The sequence below is a fragment of the Hyla sarda genome, chromosome 7 (genome assembly GCF_029499605.1).
Source record: "Hyla sarda isolate aHylSar1 chromosome 7, aHylSar1.hap1, whole genome shotgun sequence".
In the NCBI taxonomy this organism is placed as follows: Eukaryota; Metazoa; Chordata; class Amphibia; order Anura; family Hylidae; genus Hyla; species Hyla sarda.
In genome coordinates, this window is record NC_079195.1 from 44,098,538 (window position 1) to 44,115,133 (window position 16,596).

The 16,596-nt window shown below is 42.9% G+C and overlaps 2 protein-coding genes across 6 annotated transcripts in view; one reads left to right on the forward strand and one right to left on the reverse strand.

The window, feature by feature from the left end:
* DHX32 (DEAH-box helicase 32 (putative)) overlaps positions 1-559 on the reverse strand; it is a 93,539-nt gene extending 92,980 nt beyond the window's left edge. Inside the window, exon 1 of one of the 3 annotated variants that reach the window (XM_056532988.1) lies at positions 542-559. The gene's annotated coding sequence lies outside the window, so the exon portion shown is untranslated. Of the gene's footprint in view, positions 1-232; positions 330-541 lie in introns of those variants that run through there. The other 2 variants (XM_056532986.1, XM_056532992.1) reach the window with 2 other exon arrangements.
* The window catches only part of FANK1 (fibronectin type III and ankyrin repeat domains 1), a 136,067-nt gene continuing 119,785 nt past the window's right edge, over positions 315-16,596 (forward strand). The window contains exon 1 of one of the 3 annotated variants that reach the window (XM_056532995.1): positions 315-462. In XM_056532995.1, coding sequence (XP_056388970.1) covers positions 450-462 — 13 coding nt within the window. In that variant the 5' untranslated portion in view covers positions 315-449. The remainder of the gene's footprint in view (positions 463-16,596) is intronic. The other 2 variants (XM_056532994.1, XM_056532996.1) reach the window with 2 other exon arrangements.

Here is a 16,596-nt window from a genome sequence, read left to right on the forward strand (position 1 = left end):
TGTTGCGTTTTTTTCCCCCCAATTAACTTCAATAGGGGAGTCATGAAAGCTGCACCATTTCAGTCTCATGTGAACAATACCCTTAGGGCACACTACGGATTTGATGCTACGTTCAGTCATTTATACATTGAAATACGCAGCAGATCCTACACGTGTGAACACGCCCCTAATTCAGGCTCTTTTGAGGATATCCATCTGTAATAGAACCTATAACCAGACAGTACGGCCTCACCTGTGCGCTCGGCTCTGCCGCACACCCCGCCCGGCTGCCACGTTTGAGCTGCAGGAATTACCGATGGGCCGCTCGCAATTATCTTGCTGTAAACCTTTTTGGCTCCCGCCGGGCTTCCGTAGGAGCTTCGTGCTCCTTCGTTACCATGACAACTGAACAACGCTAACCTGACAGAACCATAAACGGAGGGGCTAAGAAGAGTCCGGTGCGGAGCAGCATGGAGCCGGCAGGTAACACCGTGCGTTTATATATATATATATATATATATATATATATATATATATACACATACATACATACATAAATTACCTGATGTGTGTGAACAGGGAGCCTCCTCCACCTCCACAGGCACCGACTTATCCCAGTAGAAAGTAGAGCTCTGCAACAGCTGCTGTTGAACTACAACTCCCAGCATGCTCTGCTAGCCAGCAGAGAGTCAGTGCATGCTGGGAGATGTAGTTCCTAAATCGATTGCAGATCACTAGACAATTATAAATTTATAGCTGTGACTCTCTCGCTGTTGTAAAACTACAACTCCCAGCATGCTCTGCTTTCTAGCAACACGCCAGTGCATGCTGGTAAGTGTAGTTCTCCAGACCTGCAGATTGCATATCGCCAAATTATGTTAGGCTGGGTTCACATCACGTTTTTGCTATACTGTTTTCAATCCGTTCTTCTAAAGAAAACCGTATGGCAAAAAAACGGATGGAACAGTATGGGGAAAAAAAGTAAACCGTATGCGTTTTTAAACAGTATACTGTTTTTTTAAAGTGCATACAGTTCCGTCAGTTTTTATAGAAAAAAACCCATACGTTTTTGATAATTTTGTCCATTTTTAATGGGAGGGGTCTTGGGTGGGGACTTTAGGATTCAAATGCGCATGTGCAAAGTAAAAACGTATACGTTTTTCTCGTATGGAACGTATGCATGTGTGTTTCCCATTGACGTCCATGTTAAAAAAAAACGTATGCGGTTCACTCTGGTCGGCTCATAGACAGACATTTAAGGCTGGGTTCACACTACGTTTTGTCCCATACGGGAGCGCATACGGCAGGAGGGAGCTAAAACCTCGCGCTCCCGTATGTCACCGTATGCGCTCCCGTATGCCATTCACTTCAATGAGCCGACCGGAGTGAAACGTTCGGTCCGGTCGGCTCATTTTTGCGCCGTATGCGCTTTTACAACCGGACCTAAAACCGTGGTCAACCACGGTTTTAGGTCCGGTTGTAAAAGCGCATACGGCGCAAAAATGAGCCGACCGGACCGAACGTTTCACTCCGGTCGGCTCATTGAAGTGAATGGCATACGGGAGCGCATACGGTTACATACGGGAGCGCGAGCTTTTAGCTCCCTCCTGCCGTATGCGCTCCCGTATGGGACAAAACGTAGTGTGAACCCAGCCCAATACGGTTCCCCTATACGGCTGAGTGCGAGCGCCGTGCTTAAGCCACGCCCACCCCTCCTCCCAGCCGTATACGGGAACCGTAGTTCAAATCGTAGTGTGAACCCAGCCTAATCCAGTGATCCTCAACCTGCGATACCTGATCTGTTGCAAAACTACAATCTTATTGTTTACTTTGCACAGAACTGTGCATCTAGAAGCGGCTATGCCTAAGGGATCAGGTTACATGCTGCCTATACCAGTTCATGGAAAGGGGAGAAGAGGTCTGTTTCCTGGCATCCCACCTATCAGCTGATTGAAAGGACTGCAAGTGCCACATTCCCTTCATTGTTTGCCATGCACAGAACTGTACATCTAGTAGTGGCTGAGCCTGGCACTGCTGCTACCACATGAATTGGACTGAACTGCAATGTCAGACACAGCCAATACTTAATGTATGCAAACAATGAAGGGGATGCTGCATTTGAGGGCCCCTTTGAATCAGCTGATCAGTGGATTGCCAGTAGACACTTCACCAATTCATATGGGCAGCATGTAACTTGATCCCTCAGACACAACCACTACTAAATGTATGGAGTTGTGTCTGGCAAACAATGAAGGTAATAGGGAACATGGGGCTTCTTCAATCAGCTGATCGTGGACTTCTAGGCTTTAGATCCCTCCTCCCCTCCCAATCTGATCTTGATGACTTACTCTAAGGATAGGCTATCAATATTGGGATATTTAAAGAGTACCTTTCATCAAAGATTTTTTTAATATGTCATAGATTATTCAATATTAAACTGGTTTCTCATTGGTTTTAATTAAAAGTTTTGACTTCTTTTATATGTATTTTGTGTTTGAAAATCTGTCCACCTGTGGTCTCCCTAGGAGTCCCTGGCCGCAAACATTTTTATTGATATTGGATTCACGTCGGCCTGGCAGTGACCCCGAAATCGCAACCGCTGGCTGAGCACATGACCAGCTCAGCGCAGCTCCCTGCCTCTCAATCAGACAGGCGAGAGCGCTGTGTTCACTCGCATACCTCGCAGGGCTCTGTACACTGAGGACAAGCGGGGCTCTGTACACTGAGGTCAAGCAGGGCTCTGTACACTGAGGTCAAGCAGGGCTCTGTACACTGAGGTCAAGCAGGGCTCTACACTGAGGACAAGCAGGGCTCTGTACACTGAGGACAAGCAGGGCTCTGTACACTGAGGACAAGCAGGGCTCTGTACACTGAGGACAAGCAGGGCTCTGTACACTGAGGACAAGCAGGGCTCTGTACACTGAGGACAAGCAGGGCTCTGTACACTGAGGACAAGCAGGGCTCTGTACACTGAGGACAAGCAGGGCTCTGTGCACTGAGGACAAGCAGGGCTCTGTGCACTGAGGACAAGCAGGGCTCTGTACACTGAGGACAAGCAGGACTCTGTACACTGAGGATAAGCAGGACTCTGTATACCGAGGATAAGCAGGGCTCTGTACACCGAGGACAAGCAGGGCTCTGTACACTGAGGACAAGCAGGGCTCTGTACACTGAGGACAAGCAGGGCTCTGTACACTGAGGACAAGCAGGGCTCTGTACACTGAGGACAAGCAGGGCTCTGTACACTGAGGATAAGCAGGGCTCTGTACACTGAGGATAAGCAGGGCTCTGTACACTGAGGACAAGCAGGGCTCTGTACACTGAGGACAAGCAGGGCTCTGTACACTAAGGACAAGCAGGGTTCTGTGCACTGAGGACAAGTAGGGCTCTGTACATTGAGGATAAGCAGGGCTCTGTACACTGAGGAAAAGCAGGGCTCTGTACACTGAGGACAAGCAGGGCTCTGTACACTGAGGACAAGCAGGGCTCTGTACACTGAGGACAAGCAGGGCTCTGCAAATGCAAACTCATTCGCAATCCCCCATTTTTAAGGGGGGGGGTGTTAGGAGTAGTTAGGGAACACAGTTAGGGAAAAGTTTATTTAGTGACAGGTACTGAAAATTAAAAATTTCTATATTTCTGCGTGAGCATTAAAGGGGTACTCCAGTGGAAAAAATTGTTTTCAAATCAACTGGTTCCAGAAAGTTAAACAGATTAGTAAATTACTTCTATTTAAAAATTTTAATCCTTCCAGTACTTATTAGCTGCTGTATGCTCCAGATATACTACATAAAAATTTGTGAAGTTCTTTCCAGTCTGACCACAGTGCTCTCTGCTGACACCTCTGTCCATGTCAGGAATTGTCCAGAGCCGAAGAGGTTTTCTAGGGGATATGCTTCTAATCTGGGCAGTTCCTGAGACGGACAGAGGTGTCAGCAGAGAGCACTGTTGTCAGACAGAAAAGAACAACTCAACTTCCTTTATAGTATACAGCAGCTGATAAGTACTGGAAGGATACATTTTTTTTAAATAGAAGTAATTTACAAATCTGTTTAACTTTTTGGCACCAGTTAGTTTAAGAACAAAATGTGTTCCACCGGAGTACCCCTTTAATGTAGTTTAAATATTTATTTATTTATTTTTTTGCAGCTGCAGGAACTGTTTAGTAGGGGTTCTAAATAGGAATCTGCGGGTCATTCCGTTTTCAAGGGTCCCTTTTTTTGACTCCCTGTGCTCTATTAATGACATGTAACTAGGTTTTATAAGTAATCTATGCAGAAACGCAGATAATTATAAAATGTTAATTTAGGATAAGTTCACACATTGCCATTGCTGTGCTCCGTCCTGATCTGTGTCTGTTTGGCTTAAGATTTTGAAATAGTAGTAATTTACAAATCTGTTTAACTTTCGGGCACCAGTTGACTTGTAAACATTTGTTTTCCCTCGGAGTTCCCCTTTAATGTTGATTTGTTCTAGGAATGTATCTAACCCTGTTTTGGAGCCCACAACTGTTTCTACTGTGACCAATTCCTGAGGTAGACTGTTCCATAAATTCACAAGTCTGGTAAAGAAGGCCTGTCGCCCCTTGAGACTAAACCTTAGACAGAGGGAGAACTCCCTTGTTGTTTGAGGGGGTTTCGCCTGGAACAGTTTTTTGCCATATTTTTTGTATACTTATATACGTTGATCATATTCCCCTTAAAGGGGTACTCCGGTGGAAAACATTATTTTTTTTTTAAATCAACTGGTGCCAGAAAGTTAAACAGATTTGCAAATTAGAGTAGTGGATGCATGGAATAGCCTTCCTGCAGAGATGGCCACTGCAAATACAGTGAAGGAGTTTAAACATGCATGGAATGATAAGCATAAGGCTATCCTTCATATAAGATAGGGATAGGTATAAGGCTATCCTTCATATAAGATAGGGATAGGCATAAGGCTATCCTTCATATAAGATAGAGATAGGTATAAGGCTATCCTTCATATAAGATAGGGGTAGGTATAAGGCTATCCTTCATATAAGATAGGGATAGGTATAGGGCTATCCTTCATATAAGATAGGGATAGGTATAAGGCTATCCTTCATATAAGATAGGGATAGGCATAAGGCTATCCTTCATATAAGATAGAGATAGGTATAAGGCTATCCTTCATATAAGATAGGGATAGGTATATGGCTATCCTTCATATAAAATAAGGATAGGCATAAGACTATCCTTCATATAAGATAGAGATAGGTATAAGGCTATCCTTCATATAAGATAGGGATAGGCATAAGGCTATCCTTCATATAAGATAGGGATAGGCATAAGGCTATCCTTCATATAAGATAGGGATAGGCATAAGGCTATCCTTCATATAAGATAGGGATAGGCATAAGGCTATCCATCATATAAAATAGGGGTAGGCATAAGGCTATCCTTCATAAAAGATAGAGATAGGCATAAGGCTATCCTTCATATAAAATAAGGGTAGGCATAAGGCTATCCTTCATAAAAGATAGAGATAGGTATAAGGCTATCCTTCATATAAAATAAGGGTAGGTATAAGGCTATCCATCATATAAAATAGGGGTAGGTATAAGGCTATCCATCATATAAGATAGGGCCAGGGACTATTGATAGGATTCAGATTATTGGGCAGACTAGATGGGCCAATAGGTTCTTATCTGCTGAAACATTCTATGTTTCTATGTAATTACTTCTTTTAAAAAATCTTAATCCTTCCAGTACTTATTAACTGCTGAATACTACAGAGGAAATTATTTTCTTTTTGGAGCACAGAGCTCTCTGCTGACATCACAAGCACAGAGCTCTCTGCTGACATCATGACCACAGTGCTCTCTGCTGACACCTCTGTCCATTTTAAGAACTGTCCAGAGTGGGAGAAATTCGCCATAGCAAACATATCCTGCTCTGGACAGTTCCTAAAATGGACAGAGATGTCAACAGAGAGCACTCTGTTCCAATATGAAAAGAATTTCCTCTGTAGTATTCAGCAGCCAATAAGTACTGGAAGGATTAAGATGTTTTAATAGAAGTAATTTACAAATCTGCTTAACTTTCTGGCACCAGTTGATAAAAAAAAAAAAAAAGTTTTCCACCGGAGTTCCCCTTTAACCCCTTAAGGACGCAGGACGTAAATGTACGTCCTGGTGAGGTGGTACTTAAGGCACCAGGACGTACATTTACGTCCTAAGCATAACCGCGGGCATCGGAGCGATGCCCGTGTCATGCGCGGCTGATCCCGGCTGCTGATCGCAGCCAGGGACCCGCCGGCAATGGCCGACGCCCGCGATCTCGCGGGCGTCCGCCATTAACCCCTCAGGTGCCGGGATCAATACAGATCCCGGCATCTGCGGGAGTTCGCGATTAAAATGAACGATCGGATCGCCCGCAGCGCTGCTGCGGGGATCCGATCATTCATAACGCCGCACGGAGGTCCCCTCACCTTCCTCCGTGCGGCTCCCGGCGTCTCCTGCTCTGGTCTGTGATCGAGCAGACCAGAGCAGGAGATGACCGATAATACTGATCTGTTCTATGTCCTATACATAGAACAGATCAGTATTAGCAATCATGGTATTGCTATGAATAGTCCCCTATGGGGACTATTCAAGTGTAAAAAAAAATGTAAAAAAATGTAAAAGTAAAAGTAAAAAAAAAGTGAAAAATCCCCTCCCCCAATAAAAAAGTAAAACGTCCGTTTTTTCCTATTTTACCCCCAAAAAGCGTAAAAAACATTTTTTATAGACATATTTGGTATCCCCGCGTGCGTAAATGTCCGAACTATTAAAATAAAATGTTAATGATCCCGTACGGTGAACGGCGTGAACGAAAAAAAATTTAAAAAGTCCAAAATTCCTACTTTTTTAATACATTTTATTAAAAAAAAAATTATAAAAAATGTATTAAAAGTTTTTTATATACAAATGTGGTATCAAAAAAAAGTACAGATCATGGCGCAAAAAATGAGCCCCCATACCGCCGCTTATACGGAAAAATAAAAAAGTTATAGGTCATCAAAATAAAGGGATTATAAACGTACTAATTTGGTTAAAAAGTTTGTGATTTTTTTTAAGCGCAACAATAATATAAAAGTATATAATAATGGGTATCATTTTAATCGTATTGACCCTCAGAATAAAGAACACATGTCATTTTTACCAGAAATTGTACGGCGTGAAAACAAAACCTTCCAAAATTAGCAAAATTGCGTTTTTTGTTTTAATTTCCCCACAAAAATAGTGTTTTTTGGTTGCGCCATACATTTTATGATATAATGAGTGATGTCATTACAAAGGACAACTGGTCGCGCAAAAAACAAGCCCTCATACTAGTCTGTGGATGAAAATATAAAAGAGTTATGATTTTTAGAAGGCGAGGAGGAAAAAATGAAAACGTAAAAATTAAATTGTCTGAGTCCTTAAGGCCAAAATGGGCTGAGTCCTTAAGGGGTTAAACGTCTCTTCTCATGACTAAACAAATGTAATACCTTACATTTTTTCCCCATAGCTAAGATGTTCCCTACCCCTATTAGATTTTGTTGTGCGTCTCTGTTCCCTTTCCAGCTCTAGAACGTCCCTTTTATGAACTGGTGCTCAAAACTGAACAGCATATTCCAGATGAGGTCGTACCAATGCTGTATAAAGGGGTAGTATTATGTCCCTGTCCCTCCATGCCTCTTCTGATATATGACAATATCCTGCTGGTAGAGATGAGCGAACTTACAGTAAATTCGATTTGTCACGAACTTCTCAGCTCGGCGGTTGCTGACTTTTCCTGCATAAATTAGTTCAGCTTTCCGGTGCTCCCGTGGGCTGGAAAAGGTGGATACAGTCCTAGGAAAGAGTCTCCCAGGACTGTATCCACCTTTTCCAGCCCATCGGAGCACCTGAAAGCTGAACTCATTTATGCAGGAAAAGTCATCAACTGCCGAGCCGAGAAGTTCGTGACGAATCAAATTTACTGTAAGTTCGCTCATCTCTACCTGCTGGCCTTAGAAGCAGCTGCCTGACATTGCATGCTTTTCTGTAGTGCACATTAGTATCCAGATTTTTAACCGTGCATTTATCCACATTGAACCTCATCTGCCAAGTGGATGAAACAGTATATCACTAATCTCCGTTGGCTGAACTGCATGCTGGGAGTTGCAAAAACTACAACTCCCAGCATGCCCGGACAGCCTTCGGCTGTCCGAGCATGCTGGGAGTTGTATTTTTGCAACAGCTGGAGGCACCCTGGTTGGCTAACACTCCTCTACAACATGTTAAAGTGATAGTGCTCATTTAACCCCTTCAGGACGGAGCCCATTTTGGCCTTAAGGACCGGAGCGTTTTTTGCACATCTGACCACTGTCACTTTAAACATTAATAACTCTGGAATGCTTTTAGTTATCATTCTGATTCTGAGATTGTTTTTTTGTGACATATTCTACTTTAACATAGTGGTAAATTTTTGTTGATACTTGCATCCTTTCTTGGTGAAAAATCCCCAAATTTGATGAAAAATGTGAAAATTTTGCATTTTTCTAACTTTTCTAACGGAATTCCCACGGGCGTATGGATACGCCCTCGGTCCTTAAGGACTCGGGATGCAGGGCGTATCCATACGCCCTATGTCCTGAAGAGGTTAAAGGGGTACTCCACTGGAAAACTTTTTCTTTTAAATCAACTGGTGCCAGAAAGTTAAACAGATTTGAAAATTACTTCTATTAAAAAATCCCAAACCTTCCAGTACTTATCAGCTCCTGTATAATACACAGGAAGTTCTTTTTTACTTTTTGAATTTCCTTTCTGCCTGACCACAAGTGCTCTCTGCTGACACCTCTGTCCATATCAGGAACTGTACAGAGCAAAAGAGAGAGCACTTGTTATCAGACAGAAAAGAAATCCAAAAAGAAAATAACTTCCCATGTATTACACAGCAGATGATAAGTACTGCAAGGATTGGGATTTTTTAATAGAAGTAATTTACAAATCTGTTTAACTTTCTGGCACCAGTTGATTTAACAGAAAATGTTTTCCAGTGGAGTACCCCTTTAAAGGGGTACTCTGGTGGAAAACTTTTTTTTTATTTTTATTTTTTTTTTAAATCAACTGGTGCCAGAAAGTTAAACAGATTTGTAAATTACTTCTATTAAAAAATCTTAATCCTTCCAGTACTTATTAGCTGCTGAATACTACAGAGGAAATTATTTTCTTTTTGGAACACAGAGCTCTCTGCTGACATCACGAGCACAGTGCTCTCTGCTGACATCTCGGTCCATTTTAGGAACTGTCCAGAACAGCATATGTTTGCTATGGGGATTTTTTCCTACTCTGGACAGATCTTAAAATAGACAGAGATGTCAGCAGAGAGCACTGTGGTCATGATGTCAGCAGAGAGCTCTGTGTTCCAAAAAGAAAAGAATTTCCTCTGTAGTATTCAGCAGCTAATAAGTACTGGAAGGATTATGTTTTTTAATGGAAGTAATTTACAAATCTGTTTAACTTTCTGGCACCAGTTGATTTAAAAGAAAATGTTTTCCAGTGGAGTACCCCTTTAAGCTCTTGATAGAGGGAGATAAAGAGCTTACTGCATTCTAGAATGATATTGAATCTTATAATGTTGCAAAACTACAAATCCCAGCATGAGGCATGCTGGGAATTGTAGTTTTACATCAGTTGGAGGCATACTGGTTCGGAAACACTGATCTAATGTACACACAGTATACAGCACACCAGCATTCCCCAACCTGCAGCTCTCCAGCTGTTGCAGAATTACAACTCCCATCATGCCCGGAGTTGTAGTTTTGTAACAGTTGTAGAGGGGAATACTTCATGACTATACAGGGAATTTGAAGTTTCCATTAAAGATATATTAAAGGGCAGGAAAAAACTTTTTATACACATATATATATATATATATATATATATATATATACATATATATAAAATCAACTGGCTTCAGAAAGTTAAACAGATTTGTAAATTACTTCTATTAAAATATCTTAATCCTTCCAATAATTATCAGCTGCTGAAGTTGAGTTGTTCTTTTCTGTCTGGCAACAGTGCTCTCTGCTGACATCTCTGCTTGTCTCGGGAACTGCACAGAGTAGAAGAGGTTTGCTATGGGGATTTGCTTCTACTCTGGACAGTTCCTGAGACAGGTGTCATCAGAGAGCGCTTAGACAGAAATGAACAACTCAACTTCAGCAGCTCATAAGTACTGAAAGGATTAAGATTTTTTAATAGAAGTAATTTACAAAGCTGTTTAACTTTCTGGAGCCAGTTGATTATAAAAAGTATATATATATATATATTGTATATATAAAAAGTTTTTTCCTCAATAACCCCTTTAATATCCGTGTCCTATCACAGACCCCTGGGGTTACTTGGGGAGGGGGGGTCTCTTCTGCAGATGATTGACAGCCATTGTAGCTTTATTGCATCTACAGTGTTATCCCGGGGCCCAGTGTCCATCACATCAGAGACTGTAATCCTGTGCACACATCTCCTCGCTCCATACACATTGTCTTCTGGGAGTCGTTCTCTCTTATGATTCACTTGTTTGCGACAAAATTGCTATTTCAGGCGGCGATAGTCTCCGGGGTCTATGATTTGCTCCAGCGTGCGGTGACGCAGCTGCCTCGGGTCCTTATGATATTACAGAAGCCACATCTGTGGGAGAGGAAGGAGCCGGGGAAATTAATACACTATATGAGGACGCTTCCTGCAGGTTTTCATCCGGCTAGGGGATGAATTGCCAATAATCCCAAGATTGGAGAACACAAGCTGTTTTCACGTATCGCATTTGGACTATACAAAATCTTCTTTGCTTGTTTCTTCAAGCCCAATTTTCATACACACTATTAGAGAATATTAAAGGGGTACTCCGCTGCTCAGTGTTTGGAACAAACTGTTCCGAACGCTGGAGCCGGCGCCAGGAGCTCGTGATGTCATTATCCCTGATGATGTCATGCCCCACCCCCTCAATGCAAGTCTATGGGAGGGGGCGTGACAGCTGTCACGCCCCCTCCCATAGACTTGCATTGAGGGGGCGGGATGTGATGTCATGAGGGGACGTGGCCATGACATCACAAGCTCCTGGCTTCCAGCGTTCGGAACAGTTTGTTTCAAATGCTGAGCAGCGGAGTACCCCTTTAAGGAATAGAGAAGGAGGTCCCCAAGTAGGCCCGTAGAGAAGAGATATAATGAGAATCTTTTTCCGGAGGACCAAGCATGTCCATGCATTAAACCTGTGGTCTCCAAATTGTGGACTTCCAGATGTTGCATAACTATAAATCACAGCATGCCCAGACAGCCATTGGCTCTCCAGACATGCTGGGTGTTGTAGTTGTGCAACATTTGTGGGTCCACAGTTTGGAGATCACCGCATTAATCACTCAGCTCATTAAAGGAGATGTCCGGCGCAAACTTTTTCTATCCCGTCCTGCCCGGGCGGCAAAAAAAGAGAAAACAAACTTTCACTTACCTCCATATGTTCCCCCGGAGCTCCGCAACAGCTGATCGGTCAGCCGGGCTGTTTACTTACTACTTCCCTTAGCCCAGCACGTCACACGGCGCTTCAGCCTATCACCGGCCAAGGCGGGACATCGCTGCGGCCGGTGATAGGCTGAAGTGCTGTGTGACCTACCGGGCTAAAGGAAGTAGGAAGTAAACTGCCCGGCCGACCAATCAGCTGTTTCGGAGCTCCACAGGAACATATGGAGGTAAGTGAAAGTTTGTTTTCTCTTTTTTGCAGCCCGGGCCGGACAGAATAGAAAAAGTCTGCGCCGAACATCTCCTTTAAATTCAGAAAGAGCTTTGTAATGCTCTTTCTCTCCCCCGGGGGCGCTGTAAAGAGAGGGAATTTCCCATTCAGGACCTTCATCTATTATCCTCTGCAGAGGAGGGATACAATAAGAGTCTATTTGTGGATGACCAAGCATGTCCATGCATTAGACCAGTAATCTCCATACTGTGGACTCCAGATGGCGCAAAACTACAACTCTCACCATGTCTGGGCAGCCAAACTCTGGACTACAGATGTCATAAAACTGGAGATCCACAGTTTGGAGACCACTAGTGTAATGCTGGACATACTAGGTCTTCGTTTAAAGGGGTTATCCACCTTGAGGTGATTTTAGTATGTACCTGGCAGGCAGTAATGGACATGCTTAGGAAGGATCTGCGCTTGTCTTGGAGATAAATGGCTATGCTGTGAGATTACCATAACACTGTGGCTAGCTGTTTGTTAACTGGTATTTCCTTTTTGAGTTTTTTTTCTTTGCCTACAAATCCCATAATTCCATTTTCCTCCCTCCCACACATCAGCCACCACACCCATTGAAACATAAATGAGCTGCATCTATTCAAAAGACCTGTGGTTTTCAATCAGGGTGCCTGCAGCTGTTGCATTAGTTGTAGATTGATCCCTCTCCCACCAAGCGATCCCTCCACCCATTGAAGCAGACAGGCTCCATGTCATCAGCTGACTAGTGAGTCAGGTCTCGGCCGCATTGCAACCTGGGAAAAATGTTAAAAAATAAATATTGGGGTGAAAATCACCCAAGAATTGTGAGAAAACCATCACACACAGGTACAGACACTATATTATGAACTACACTAACTTTACAGTCCCTGTAACATAGTTAAATAAATAAAAAATTCCTGGAATACGTTACAAAACTACAAATCCCAGTGACCTGTAATTTTGCAAAGTCTGGGTATTCACAGTTTGGCTGTCCGGGCATGCTGGGAGTTGTAGTTTTGCTATATCTGGGGGTCCACAGTTTTCTTGTCTAGGCATGCTGTGAGTTGTAGTTTTGCAACATTTGGGGTTCCACACTTTGGAGACCACTGCCTTAAACAGTCAGCCCATTAAATTCATTAAGAACTTTGTAATGCTCCTGTTATCCTCCGGGGGCACTGCAGTTAAATTGCTGGTGGTTTCTTCCACAGATTAGGAGTTTCAGCATTGCTGCATCCTGTAACCAGGTTGTTGTCAGGGAACTATTCTAAGAAATAGGGAGAATAGTTCCTGGTATATTTACTGTAGGTTCTTAATTTTTCCAGAATTTTAAAATAAATATGATACTTCAACTCTGAAGCCTGCAGAATAGTGAATGCAGTTCTGGACACTAACATTGGCTATAATTCATCATCAGTAATAGTGTTCAGTTTTTCTTTAATTTGTGTTTGTGTTTTTACAAGTCTTTCATGGTGGTGTTTTTTATTTATTTATTTTTTGCAATTTTCACATCCTCTAGAGATAAATGGGGAACATTCAGAGCATACTGAAGACAGGGTGTACTAGGAAACCTTTCAGATTATATTCGTATTGCAGTATGTTTTGCAAGCAATCAAGTGATCACTTGATCGAATCCCCTAGTAGGACTAAAAGTATAAGTAAAAAAGCGACTGAAAGGGAATCTGTTGGCTGTATTTACTGCTAAGAGCTGCAGTCACTGTTGGATAGCTGGAATCTCCAGTCCAGAAAAATTCTGTCCCGAGATTCTGAGGGATGGTCTATACCGACTGTATACGTTGGCACTAGAACCACGTGGACCTTGCCGTCCCCATAGATGGCAATGCATTTTGTGCAGATTCCACCAAAAGAACAAGCAAGATCATTCAATTGGCAGTGGAATTTTTGCTGCTGAAATTCCGTATTGTGCACTATTCAGTGGAAACCCATTGACAGCAAAACAGAATTCTGCTAGGAAATATCTCAGTCTGAACCTAGCCTTAGGTTATAAGGCAAGCTGTACCTTTCCTGAAGCTCATGGGGGTTGCCAAACTTATAAAATCACCTTTTTATATTTAAAGGGGTACTCTGGCCCCAAGACATCTTATTCCCTATCCAAAGGGGCTGTCACACCCCCAGTGCTTCCGGCAGTACTAACAGGTGGGTGCTGCATGCTAGATTGCGGGGGTCCCCAGCGGCGGGACCCCCGCGATCAGACATCTTATCCCCTATCCTTTGGATAGGGGATAAGATGTCTTGGGGCCGGAGTACCCGTTTAAGCCAAGTGTTAAGAAGGTGGGGCTAAATTGCTCCTGTGTCACAGCCTGGCACACCTCCATGCTTGCCCTCACCTCATCCCTGTTTTGTGTACCAAGGCTTGTAGATCAGTCAAAGAGGGGGTTAAGAGGTAAGAGCAAGCAAGGAGGCTCTACCAAATATGTTTATTTTATTTTACTTTTTTATTTGAAATATTAGAAAAGGGGGTAATTATTTTTGTATATATTTTTTCTAAAGTTTTCTTCTTTTATACTTTTTGGCCTATTATAAGCAATTGTTTGACTGCTTATATTGATGCTTATGCATTACATTGCTCTATTAGATCAGTGCTCTATTGCTAGAGCCTAAGGCCTAGTACTAGTCCTGAGAACTGAGCGGAAACCATTAGACCACCAGGTATGTGTACCATATCTGTTTAAGCAACGACATTTAAATGACGGATTGGCCATCAATCCTGACAGGTGTCAGCGATAGCTAGAAGCTTGGACCTGCTGGGTATGACGTGGATCCGGTCCCCGAATGTGCGTCATACTCCCTCACCTGGACGATGACATAAATATATGTCATGGGTCGCACGTGGTTAATAAAAAGTGATGACAGAAACCTAGGCGCCAGGACGAAATTCTCGATCGACATAGTAACCTGACGCCTGGGATCTTCTGACCCTGTCTGACCTGATTTTTGGGGCCAGAGTTTAAGCTGGGATTAAGAAGACAACCAAGTGGGCTGTTCTACACTGTTTCCGTAGCTCGCACTCACTGTGGTTGGAATTATGAAAGCAGCATAGAACAGAGCTTGGATGTTTTTATAATCCAGGACACAAGGTAGGACAGAGGAGCCCCGTAACCTATGAATAGGCCTAAAAAGCCAGACCTGGGATTACACCCTTAAAGGGGTACTCCGATGGAAACCTTTTTTTTGTTTGTTTTTTTGTTAAATCAACTGGTGCCAGAAAGTTAAACAGATTTGTAAATTACTTCTATTAAAAAATCTTAATCCTTCCAGTACTTTTTAGCTGCTGAATACTACAGAGAAAATTATTTTCGTTTTAGCTCTCTGCTGACATCATGACCACAGTGCTCTCTGCTGACACCTCTGTCCGTTTTAAGAACTGTCCAGAGTAGGAAAAAATCCCCATAGCAAACATATGCTGCTCTGGACAGTTCCTAAAATGGACAGCAGAGGTCAGCAGAGAACACTGTGGTCATGACATAAGAGAAATCCAAAAAGATAAACATTTCCTCTGTAGTATACAGCCCCTAAAAAGTACTGGAAGCATTAAGATTTTTTAATAGAAGTAATTTACAAATTTTAAGGAAGGTATACTAAATAACAAAAAAATAAATAAAAGTGTAATTAAAGAACCAAGGATCGTGCTTCAATTATGATAAGATATACATTTTATTAAAAATAATATGACTGATAAAAAGTTCCACCTCACAAGGGGCCCCTGTGAGAGGGGTATACAATCACCTAAAATGAATGGACTATCACTGATAACTAATTAGTGTTACAGAATGTACTACTATACTGATACAGTTACAGGCAAGATGCACTTAAATGGTTAAAGCAAGATATGCCGGGAAATATTAGGACCCTTCAATTGCTGGAAAGTCTCTTAGAAATGAATCTTTTTCACTGTAGAGATGGTTATGCAATATTGAGACAAGTTCCTCTTAGTAAATGGAAATGAAACAATGTTCATTGTGTTAAACTGGGGGAATGTGAGAGGTCACAGTAATTCGTTTCTCTGTCACTGTCTCAGGACAAATAGCCGGCAGCTTTGTGGTACATTACCGGTCCTTGCAGCGGAAGACTCCCGTGAGGCTGGATGGATCTAGCACTTAGGCTGGGTTCACACCACTTTTTGTTAAATACAGTTCCCGTATACGGCTGGGAGGAGGGGGCGGGGCTTAATCACGGCGCCCGCACTCAGCCGTATTCGGGAACCGTATTTAATGTATGTCTATGAGCCGACCGGAGTGAACTGCAGCCTCCGGTTGGCTTCGTTTTCGGCCGTATGCGGTTTCCTGACCGTAGGCAAAAACGCGGTCGACCACGTTTTTGCGGTCGACCACGAGTGCGGGCGCCACGATTAAGCCCCACCCCCTCCTCCCAGCCGTATACGGGAACCGTATTTAACAAAACGTGGTGTGAACCCAGCCTTAGATGGTCACTGCAGGTGGGGTATCTCCGGGTCCCAGCGCTGGCGGGCGTCGGGGATGGACACTTTTAGAGATGGCACTCGCTGATGGAAAGTCCTGCCATAGAGGCCTGTAAGGACCGGTAATGTACCACAAAGCTGCCGGCTATTTGTCCTGAGACAGTGACAGAGAAGCGAATTACTGTGACCTCTCACATTCCCCCAGTTTAACACAATGAACATTGTTTCATTTCCATTTACTAAGAGGAACTTGTCTCAATATTGCATAACCATCTCTACAGTGAAAAAGATTCATTTCTAAGAGACTTTCCAGCAATTAAAGTGTCCTAATATTTCCCGGCATATCTTGCCTTAACCATTTAACCTGTAACGGTATCAGTATAGTAGTACATTCTGTAACACTAATTAGTTATGAGTGATAGTCCATTCATTTTAGGTGATTGTATACCA